Source organism: Hyaena hyaena, unplaced genomic scaffold (genome assembly GCF_003009895.1).
Source record: "Hyaena hyaena isolate Hyena2069 unplaced genomic scaffold, ASM300989v1 scaffold_5, whole genome shotgun sequence".
NCBI lineage: Eukaryota > Metazoa > Chordata > Mammalia > Carnivora > Hyaenidae > Hyaena > Hyaena hyaena.
The window spans coordinates 1,503,684-1,516,059 of NW_024080637.1; the positions used below are offsets into that span (position 1 = coordinate 1,503,684).

The 12,376-nt window shown below is 34.5% G+C and overlaps 1 protein-coding gene across 1 annotated transcript in view; it reads right to left on the bottom strand.

The window, feature by feature from the left end:
- The window catches only part of HOOK1 (hook microtubule tethering protein 1), a 69,410-nt gene that overhangs the window by 19,915 nt on the left and 37,119 nt on the right, over positions 1 to 12,376 (bottom strand). Inside the window, exons 9-12 of the mRNA XM_039238857.1 lie at positions 9,884 to 10,050; positions 3,096 to 3,236; positions 1,138 to 1,339; positions 468 to 578 (exon numbers count right to left, since the gene is read on the bottom strand). Of these exons, the coding sequence (XP_039094788.1) occupies positions 468 to 578; positions 1,138 to 1,339; positions 3,096 to 3,236; positions 9,884 to 10,050 (621 nt within the window). The remainder of the gene's footprint in view (positions 1 to 467; positions 579 to 1,137; positions 1,340 to 3,095; positions 3,237 to 9,883; positions 10,051 to 12,376) is intronic.

A 12,376-nucleotide genomic window follows, 5' to 3' on the forward strand; every position in this document is an offset into this window, starting at 1 on the left:
TTAAGTGTCCGACTTAGGCTCAGGTCATGATCTCACAGTTTGTGAGTTCGAGCCCCATGTCGGGCTCTGTGCTGACAGCTCAGAGCCTGGAGCTGCTTCTGATTCTGTGTCTCTTCTCTCTGTGCTCCCCTGTTCACACTCTGTCTCTCTCTCTCTCAAAAATAAACAAATATTAAAAAAAATTTTTAAAAAATCACATCTATGGTGCCTCCTCTCAAGGAGCCAACGGTCTAGAATGGGAACACACACTGAGATGTATAGCCTTGCCTCTGTGACTCCGTCTTCCCTTGTGAAGCAAAGTAACAAAACTGCATGGTGAATTCTTCCTACTTTCTTTGACACCAACACTCCAATTTGGAGAAAGAAGAAGAACTGACTGACGTGACTTCCAACCTTAGAATAACAAATATAATATTAAAAACTGAAAGAAGACGGACCTTTGACTTATCAACTGTATTTACGTTTACCTCTTTTTCCTTAAGTAATGCTTCATGTTTTTCTTCAAGCCGCTTCATTTCAAATGCTAGTGTATCTGCCCTTTTGGATTCAGAGGAAAGTTTATTGTGAAGATCTTGAACCTTTTTGTCACAAACAAAAGTAGAAAACAAGAGTACATAACATTAATAGTTTTTCAGAGGTCAATAAATGAGAAATGGATTGGAAATAAAACTTATAGTAAGAATATAATCTAGTAATCCTTAATAGTTGCGAAAATAGCATTTAGATAAAAGTTAACATAAATTTTAAAATACTCAAATAATAATTTAGTAAAAAAATCATTCTACTAATGTTTCTCGAGGTTGCTTGATAAATAGCAAAACAGCATATTATTGGTATGGCTCCATTCTCAAGGCAATTATTACTGGTTACCAGAAATGCTAACAAGCGATAACATGCCTCCCAAAATATACAAGTTCAGAAGACAATAAAAAGGGGAAAGACCTAGGTAGCTCAAACTTCAAACTCAACTATCAATCCTAGAATTAAAATTTCAGGTAGGAGAAATCTATCATCTTAAGTTTATAGCTCATTATAGGTAATATTTTTCCTATCTCTATCATTCTTAAAGTATCAAAAAGAATAAGAAAGTTGAGCCCTTCAATTTCATTGACTAAAAAAATGGAGATATTTTCTTACCTGCCTCTTGTACGTTTCTAACTGAGTACGTGCTGCATTTGCCTTCTTTAATTCTTCTTCTAAGCTGACTGTGTTATGCATATACATCATGTTTGTTTCTTGTAAAGTTTTCACCTGCTTGCGAAGGTCATTCAGATCTTGTAATTTCTGACGATATATCTCCACTGTTGATTCTAGTTTATTTGCTTTATCAGAGGTAGCCCTATGATAATAAAGACTGCACGTTACTGGGTAAAAGCTAGTAAATGAACATAACATTTTTATTCTGGCTGTAAAAGTAGTCAGCCAGATGTACGATCAATTGGCTGAAGCAAATAAAAAAGAAAATCAGAGAAAACAAAAGAATTAAACTTTGTGAGAACTTTGGAAAAAGACTCAAGTCCAGTGTTGAAGCTTTTTGTTATAAAGGTATCAAAACAAAAATGCCTTAAATGTAACACACTAAATTATCAAACCATTTCATACAGCACAATGTATAAAAAAGAATGCTTTTGCAAATGTAACTGAACAATTCTAAGTCTCTCTGAAGCTTACAGGCCAACTATGCTTTGTGTTTAACATTTAGTACAGTTTTGTTCTAAGCAGTTGATATACAAAGGTAGTTAATTCAACTGATAATTTGTTTGACAAAGCACTTCCCTTTAGAGTTGTGCTTACCTGGCCAACTAGATAAAAAATAAATACATAAACCAAATCACTTTCCATTTCGTGCAGGTTCAAATAAATAGCAAAAAGATTTTGTTTCAAATGGACATTAAAAACAGTGTAACAAAAAGGCTAATTAGGAAAATTTAACAGAAAAGGCTCAGTTGGTTAAGGGTCTGACTTCAGCTCAGGTCATGATCTTGTGGTTCCTGGGTTCGAGCCCAACGTCGGGCTCTGTGGTGACAGCTTGGAGCCTGGAGCCTGCTTTGGATTCTGTCTCCCTCTCTCTTTCTGCCCCTCCTCTGCTCGTGCTCTGTCTCTCTCTCTCTCTCTTACACACACACACACACGCACACATACTCTCCTTTTTAAAAAAAAATTTTTATAGTTTATTTTTGAGACAGAGAGAGACAGAGCATGCGCAGGGGAGGGGCAGAGAGAGAGAGGGAGACACAGAATCCGAAGCAGGCTCCAGTTTCTAAGCTGTCAGCACAGAGCCTGACGCGGGGCTCGAACCCAGGAACTGCGAGATCATGACCTGAACTGAAGTTGGATGCTTAACTGACTGAGCCACCCAGCTGTCCCAGACATACACCCTCTCAAAAATAAATAAAACATTAAAAATTTTTTAAAAAGAAAATTTAACAGAAAATATAAACAGCATATGAATAGTCTGTTGCTTGATTAACAATTCATAGGCAAAAACTAAATATAAATTTTATATTGTCTAAGACAATAAGAGAACCTTGAGATAATCCTGAAATAAATGTGAAGATACTTACCTATATCTGTTTGATATCAAATGCTAAATGGACTGTCAGAATACTTTCCCTCACATAAAAAGCTCACATGATACACTAACAAGTACAAGAGGGTCAAGTTGAACGTATCTAAAAGTAAGTCAGCTTACACAATTTTTAGAAAATGACATCACTCTCCATCGGGCTCTGTGCTGTCACATATGCTTGGGATCCATTCTCTTTCTCTCTCTGCCTCTCCCTTGCTTGTGCACATGCATGTGCATATGCTCGCTTTCTATCTCTCTCAAAATAAATAAGCTTTAAAAAATAAAAAGATATTATTTTGGGTTTATGAATTCTAATATGAAATTATGCTAAAAAGAATTGAATGCTATCCTTAATCTGCAATTATTATCAAAGAGCATAAAATAAGTAAAGACTAGGAGTCTGGAAAAAACTGATCAGTATTTGATATACAGAAATAACCCTAAGAATCCCTGATTAAAATATGGAATACTGAAATGACTAAGTAATAACTTAGAAGTGATGTAATTATATTTAGACACGGCATACCTAAGGACGTCTATTTCATCTTTCAGGGCTCTTGTTTCTTCAGCAAGACTAGTCAGTTCATCATTCCTATGCTGGAATTCAATTAGTTGCTTTTCAAGTTCTTCACAGTGAACACGATAATCATCTTTTGCAGCTTCAAGCCTTGCATAAACAAAGTATTTATTATATAATTTCCATTATTTGTTTTCTTACTGAGATATGAGCTTAGCAAGACATACTTTTAAAATGTTCTTTAAAATTCTACACTCAAAAGAAAAACTAAAAGAAAGAATAAGAAACTTATGGCTCTTGGATTTAAAACTGGCTAAGAATAAACTTAATGTTCTGAATTTTCATTTTTCACTTCTGAAACATGGTGCATGGCTATTGCTATTCTATAAGAGGTTTAATCTCAAAAGATGAAGAGAAAATGTATAAATATATATTAAAGTTACTCAAAAATATACATCACATGTGAAATGTCTACTCTAAGTAGACTATGATAAATTATGGATAAATACTTCAAACTCTATAGCAAAAACAAAAAGAAGATGGGGGGGGGGGCGGGAGTGCGTGTAGTCTGGTGCTCAGTCAGTTAAGTGTCTGACTCTTGAACTCGGCTCAGGTCATGATCTCACAGTTCATGACTTGAAGCCCTGTGTCGGGTCCTACACTGATGGTAAGGAGCCTGCTTGGGATTTTGCCCCTCCCCAGCTCATGCTTGGTTTCTCTCAAAAAACAAATAAAAAAAAAAAAAAAAAAAAATGGAAAAAGACAATACAGTCTTTAAAATCAAATATTAAAAAAACTTATCTAAAAAAAAAAAACTTATTTGATTTACCTAAAAGAAAGCAGGAAAGAAGGAACAAAAGAATAGATATGACAAAAGAAAAACAGCGAACTGAAAAACCTAAAAACCATAACAAAAATTACATAAAAGGCCAATAGATTAAACACCAATTAAAAAGGCAGAGACTATCAGACTAGGCAAAAAAGCAAGGCTAAAATATATGCTAATTATAAGGGATATTTTAAACATAAAGACACAGATTAAAAGTAAAAGGACTTAAAAACACCATGAAAAGAGTAAGCACAGAAAATTGGGGTGGTTATGTTAATGTCAAACAAAATAAATTCCAAGACAAAAAATATAGTCAAAGATAGAAATATTTCATAATTATAAAGGGGTCAATTACTAGAAAGCCATATTATAAATGTATATATACCTAAAAATAGTTTTAAAAGACATGAAGCAAAAACTGATAGAATCAAAGGTAGAAATCCACAAGTCAACAATCATTGCTTAATACCAGTCTCTAATAAATGACAGAACTAAACAAACAAACAAAAAAACTAAAAAGAAGAGATTTGAACACTATTAACCAACTCGATTTAGCTGACATGTGTACATGTCAAAAATGACAGAATACACATTTTTTGCAAGTGCACATGGAACACCCTTCACAATGAAACATGAACAACAAAATAAGTATTAATAAATATCAGAAGACTGAAATCTATGAAATATGTTCTCTAACCATAAGAGACTTAAATTAGAAATTAGTCACAATAAGAAGTCTAGAAAAGCCTTAAATACTGGAAATGAAACAATACATTTCTTTTTTTTTCTTAAATAGTTTATTGTCAAGTTGGTTTCCATATACCACCCAGTGCTCATCCCAACAAGTGCCCTCCTCCATGCTCATCAGCCCTCAGTTTGTTCTCAGCATTCAAGAGTCTCTCATGGTTTGCCTCCCTCCCTCTCCCCAACTATTTTTCCCCTTCTCCTCCTCCCCCATGGTCCTTCGTTAAATTCCTCCTAATCCACCTATACATGCAAACATATGGTATCTGTCCTTCTCTGCCTGACTTATTTCACTCAGCATAACACCCTCAAGTTCCATCCATGTTGATACAAATGGCCAGATTTCATTCTTTCTCACTGTAAATAATACATTTCTAAACAACCCATACATCAAGGAAGAAATCACAAAGGAAATTAGAAAATACTGAGGCTGAATAACAACAGAAGGACAACCAGTTACATTTTGGGAACACAGAAAAAGTGCTTAGAGGAGAATTTAAAGTCTTATATATTAGAAATGAAGAAAGACTTAAAGTCAGTCCGAATTCAACCTTAAAAGGCTAGGAAAAGAAGAGCAAATTAAATCCAAAGTAAATAAAAGGAAAGAAAGAAAGAACCAAGACACACAACAATATGGAAATCTAATAAAGTACTTGAATAGATTAATAAAACTGATGAAACCCTAGTAAGAGTGATCACTAAAAATGAGAAAAAACAGATTACCAGTATCAGGAATGAAAAAAAAAGTATCAGTGTAGCTCCTACAGTCATTAAAAGGACAATGAAAGAATACTACAAACAACTTAATGGCAATAAATTCAATAACTGAAATGAAATAAACATATACTTTGAAAAGCACAACTTAACAAATTGACATAGATGAAACAGAAAATCTAAGAAGCCCTATGACCACTGATGAAATTGCATTTGTCATTAAAAGCCCTTTCACAAAGAAAACCATAGGTCCAGATTGCTTTATTGATAAATTCTATCAAACATTCAAGGAAGAAATAATATCATTCATACATAAACTCTTTCAGAAAACAGAGGAAGAGAGAATTCTTCCCAATTACTCTGAGACTAGCAGAACTCTGACAACCTAAAAAAGGCATTAAAAATCAAAAAAGTTACAGACCAGTATCTATTACAAAGACAACCAAATAAAAAACACAAACTTCTCAATATATTAGCAAACTGAATCTAGTTAATATATATATATTATGTACAGAATAATAAGTATGACCAAAGTGGTCTAACCCTGAAGTATGATTGTTCAACAAACACTGAAAGTCATAATGAAAGAATGAAAAAGAAAACCATGCTGTCATTTCAAGATGTAGAAAAATCATTTGACAAAAATGGGTAACTCCTTCAAATTGATAAAAAAAAAAAAAAAAAAACAATTACAAAACTTTACAGCAAGTTCATACTTGATGGTACTTAACTGAACATTTTCCCCCTAAGACCTGGAATAAAGTAAGATGTCTTCTCTTGTTCATTGCAAGAAAAATAAATACAGTGCAGAAATAATAAAGAGAAGATGTAAAGCTCTATCAATAGGTTAGATGACTATTGATGCCTTAGAATTTTCTATTTAAACCAATTCCTAGAATCAATAAGTGAAATAGGAAACTTCAGAAGACATAAAAGTTTCAAAATATAAGCTCAAGTTTCAATATATAAAAATGAATTGTACATGTTAGCAGCCAATTTTCAGAATAATTTTAATTGTATTTGTAATAGCATCTAAATGGGAATAAAGTTAACAAGATACATACAAAACTTCTCTGCTAGAAACAACACAATCTTGGTGAGAGAAATTAAAGTCTTAAATAAATGAAGATATCACATTCATAGATGGAAATTCTCAATATAGTTAACATATCAATTTTATACAACCTAAATCATATCACAAAAGGTTTTTTTAAACAGAAACTGACTGGTTGATTATCAATTTTAAGTGAAAATGCAAATGACTTGGAATAGCCAAAACAAATTTTGAAAAGAAAGAACAAAGGTGGAATACTTAAACTACCTGATTTTAAACTTACTTTAGAGCTAAAGTAATCAAGACCACATCATATAGGCATAAAGGCAAGCTGATCAATAGAAAGCAACTAAAGAGCCCAGAAAATGACCCAAATTTTATGATACCATTTTCACAAAGATATAAAGCTATTTGGAGTAAAATTAAAATCGCTTTAATGATGCAATTGTAACAATAGATATCCATATGGAAAACAAAAATAAAAATAGTGACGCCTGGGTGGCTCAGTCAGTTAAGTGTCCACCTCTTGATTTTGGCTCAGGTCATGACCTCACGGTCCATGGGATGGAGCTCTGTGTCAGGCTCTGTGCTGTCAGCACAGAGCCTGCTTGGCATTCTCTCCCTTCTCCCACCCTTCCTCTGCTCATGATCTCTCCCCTCTCAAAATAAATAAATAAACTTCAAAAAAAGTAGTAACAAAATAAATTAAAAAATAATAAAGCTTGACCTCCGTACCTTACACTATTTTTTTAAGAAGATAATTCAAGATGCACCATAGCTTTAAATGTAAAAGATATTACTGTGAAGTTTCTACAACAGTATAATAGAGAGTATTTTCATGGCATGGAAGTAGACAAAGACCTCTTGGACAGTACACAAAAAACACTAATATCAAAAATACTGATAAATCATCTAAGAACTTTTCCTCTTTGAAATATGCCATTTAAAATATGAAAAGACAGGTCAGAGAATAAGTGAAATATTACCATGCATATATCCCACAAAAGGATTTGTATCCAAATTTCTGAAACTTCCTACAACTAATTGATAACGACAAACAACCCAATTTAAAAACAGTTCAACAGTGTGAAGAGACAATTCACAAAGTAAGATATATTGCCAATAAGCACATGAAAAGGGGATTATCACATCATCTGTTATCAGAAAAATGCCAACTAAAGCCATAATGAAATACTACTACACTTTCCCTGAAATATTTAAAGTTAAAAAGACAGATAAGAACAAATTATCCTACACAGGACAACTAGAGCAACAAGCAGCAAACTCTGCTCATGGAGTATAAAATGTTGTGGCTGCTTTGGAAAATTGTTTGGCAGTATCTTTTACATTTAAACAGAGAGCTATTGCATAACTCAGCAGTAATGCTCTATACATTTACTAATGAGAAATAAGAAAAAATGTCTATAAAAAGTCTTATAATGTTCAGAATACTTTTACTTATATTAACCCAAATGCCCATCTAAAGGGAAATGGATAAATAAAAGTGTGGTATAATATAGAATAATTCCAAATATTTGAGTACTACTTAGCAATAAAAAATAATGAATTATAGATACATTCAAAACATAGATGAAGCTCACAAAAATGCTGAGCAAAAGAAACCAGTCACCAAGAAGTTCATGTTGCATGATTTAATTTATATGATGTTCTAGTTCAGAGAAAACTAATCTATAATGGAAAATAATCAGAAGAGTTAATTAGCCTCTGGGAGGTAGGGGTTGACTGGGAAAAGGCATAAAAGAACGTTGTTCAATGACTGAAATGAACTATATATTGATAAAGGTGTGATTACACAAATGTATGCATTTGTTAAAACATCAGACGTCGAATTTATTCATTTCGCAACACGTATACATTACCTTGTAACAGAAACATAAACATACTGAAGTCTAATAATATTTTGCTTTTTACAAAGGTAAGGTTAGCAATTCTTAAATTACTTTCTGTGTGTTTTAGGATTAAATATATGAGTAAATGTATTGAGGGAAATGGGAGCCAGGTTTCTCACTGCTGGAGGAGTTGACAATATGGAAATGCAGATCTGAATGAACCCCAAAGACACAGGACTACAATGAAAGATGTCAATATGAATGCACTGTTCACACTGAGAGAGAGAAGAAGGCAGATGTGTGTATATTCCAGTGTGTGGACACAGGCAAGGGTGAACATCGGCTAGTAGGAACCTGAGCTAGTGTACTTCCTAGCTCTGTACTTCACAAGAATCAAATAACAAGTCTGGAGCACAGATCTTTGTTTCTAAATAACATTCTCCACTAAAAGAAATTAGGAATCCTTGGAGAAATGACTGATTGCAGAGTCTGGAAAGAAGGAGAATGAGTCTAGAATATTTTGTTGTGCAGGAAAGTAAAAACGTGCTCAAAGGATAGCAGCAGGTTAAAAGGACGTAGGGGCCAACTGAAAGGCTTCCCAGTGGTCAAATCTGGGACTCCAGCATCAAATAACTGATGACAGTAATGTCTTTATAGTCCATTGAGTAAGAATACTACTAAGTGCAGTGCATGATCCTGGACTGGATTCTGATACAGGAAAAATAAATAGCTATAGACAATGAGACAACTATTGGAATTTGAATACAATCTGTGAATTAGATGGTAATATTTTATCAATGACAAATTCCTTAATTTTAATCACTATATTGTCGTTTATAAGACAGTGATCTTGTTTTAGGAAATGTATGCCAAAGTATACAGGGATAAAAGTGCATGACTCCAAAGTACTCTCAAGTGGTTCAGAAAAAAATATATGCATCTATAAGAATATGTAGAGACTACTAAAACAAATAGAAAACACTGCAAAACAATTGCAGAATCTGATTAAAAGGTATACAGGAGTTCTTCGTACTATTCTTGCAACTGTTTTTGTGTTTAAGTTTGAATTATATTTTAAAAAGTAACAAAAAATACATATAGTACAATTAGAGTGCCTATTCCCCAGGACTTAGAGTCCAAGGCTCAGCCACAAGCACATAAGAGACCGTGTTTATTAAAGGTAAGATGTACACCCTTTTTTTTTTTTCCCAAAGAAGAAATATAAAAATTAAAATGAAAAGCATCTCTTTAGCTTAAGATTTCCATTTCTTCCATTTATTATCAGATTCCTTCTCCAATGTAAGAAACACCCCTTGTCCCCAGGCCTCAGGGATCACTCCCTTAAACTCCTATTGAACTAGCCTATAGCTTTTATGTGGCCCCAATCACAAGTCATTTTGAACGGTTTTGTTTATATGCATATCCTACTTGCCTAACTAGGCCACGAGCCCTGTGAAAGCAAGAACCACTTAAACGATTTGGTATTTTCAGAGCTTAATCAGTGTCCTAAGCATACTATAAAATGCTTAATCATTAGTCACTGATAGGACTTCTTAGCTCCTGATTGCACAGAAATCTATGGAACGATTTTGACTAAAAATGCTACCTGAAGTTTTCTTCCTGTAATTGCTCTAGTTGTAACTGTGCATGAAAATACTTTTTTGCAACCACTGTATTTGGATCATCAAAAGAGCCATCCAACTGGTCAAGTTTTTCATTCATCATCTCATTCTCAGAAACTAATGAATTCTTTTCATCTTGAAGTGCAGTCACCTAAAAAACAAATATGTAAATATAAGCATCAATAGCAAAAAAAAGCTTAGAGTCCAGAGTCCCACATTATTATTATGACGGAGTCATTAAATTTGCTTGGTCAATCAGACAACATAATTCCTAAGTATCCTTCCAAATCTGGAATTTTGGGTCTAGGAGGTTTGAGTTAAACAAAAGAAATCAAAATAATTTAATACAGAAAAAAATCAAGTTAATATTTTCAACCAAGGAGAATATTTTTAAAATGTTGTGCTCATCCTAGTTTTGGTAAGAAAATGTTCCTAAGTCTTTAAAATCTGATATACTGATAAGCTTTGAAAAATGGATTTGCTCCTCTTTTAGTTACAAATTTACTATTAGGATGCTGTTACCTAGTAAGCTAAAATACACACACATATGCACAAAGTTATTTTAGGTTCATAGCAGATAATTATCTGTTACATATCAAGTCTACAGAGACAAGCACACTGCTTGGTTAATGAATCAACAACAAAAAGCTGAACTGAATCCATCTGCACATTGAGACTGTTTGCGTATAATTTAAAATGACTAAAAATATGTAATTTTAGAATCACATCAGTATCAGTATCTGATACATTTTTACTTTACTTACATATTAACGCAACAAGCATGGTTTGCTCCTTCAGTTCTTTTTCTTTTCCATTTAAAAACATCTTTACAAGCCTTTTTAAAAGGCTGTAACCTTTTAGAAGATCAAAAGTTTACAAGTGATTTTGTTAAGATTCGCTTGAAAAAAAGTCGACCTATTCTGATTTTCAACATATGACTACATAGGTTTGTGATTATTTTGTCAATAGATGTAACTAACTCAACTGGGTCAAGTGAATCAGACTATATATTGACACAGTGAACTAGTAATAGGAAATTAAAAGCAAGTGAGTGCCTTAGACACAGTACAGGCAAGTTACAGATACTGTCCTCCAAACAAGCAACACAAAGGCTCAGAAAACTCTTCCCGGGCAGACTACAGGAGAAAGCCATTTCTCTCCCTAAATTTAATGTATGCCTCTATTCTTGTCATGCAAGCAGCTTAGTGACTATTACCTGTCATGTACAATCCTAAATGACTGAGATATGAAAAAGAATGAGAATCTGTACCCTTAGGATCCTTATGGTAAAAATGTAAATAATTACACAACAGAAAATGTCCAAGGTGCTCTGACGGAAGCATACCATAGGGTAGGAGTTGGGACACAAAGAAAACAAAATCTCATTCTAGCTGGAGGGAAGAGGCTGTCACAAAAAGACTCGCAAAAGAGAAACAACACTCCCAGTCTTCCAACCTGTGTCAGAACCACATAAATACATTGAGGTGTAAGGGAAGATCAGTTTTCAACACCTGGTGGGTAACCAACCTGGTTCCTATCCATGTTTTGCAGTGAGACTCGAGAGCTACCTTTAACCACAGACCTAGAGGAGTGGGTAGTAAACATGCAAATTCCTTGCACACTATCCCTCTCCCCCCCTCATCTAATGACACAAGAGGTCCAGCAGAGGTTCTAGACATCTCCTTTAATATCCATAGTGATATTCTCTTTCGGTTCATTATGTACCTGCGTCTGTCCTCTCTGGGTTTTTTTCTTCTCCATTTCTTTTATCTCTCTCTTTGTTGTCTCTGAGTTATTTAAAAATGAGACAGAAAAATTCAAAAAGCTAAAAAAAAAAAAAAACAAAGGACTCCTTTTCTCACATTACCCAGCTTTAATGTAACACTTGTGTCCTAAATGCTTATCTAAAAAAAATATATGGAGTGCCTGGATGGCTCAGTTGGTTCAATATCCAACTCTTGATCTCAGCCGAGGTCTCGATCTCAGAGTCACGAGTTTAAGCCCCACATTGAGCTCTGCACTTGGCACGAAGCCCACTTAAATAAATACAAACTTCATCACATTAAAGTTTGAAAATACTGGGGCGCCTGGGTGGCTTAGTCGGTTAAGCGTCCGACTTTCGCTTGGGTCATGATCTCGCGGTTCGTGGGTTCGAGCCCCGCGTCGGGCTCTGTGCTGACTGCCAGCTCAGAGCCTGGAGCCTGTTTCAGTCTGTGACTCCCTCTCTCTCTGACCCTCCCCTGCTCACGCTGTCTCTCTCTCTCTCCTAGAAATAAAAAATAAATAAATAAATAAAAAGTTTGAAAATACTGCCTCAGATATAAACTTATCTTGTACAATGGTGGACAGGGGCATGTCTTCGCTAACACGCCACCGGCAAGAGTGACCGCTGCTATGGCCCTCCTCCTGCAACAGCGAAGGACTGTTTCCGACTGAGGCCGGTGGCACGAATAGTGGCTGGGAAAGGCAGGGTCAGA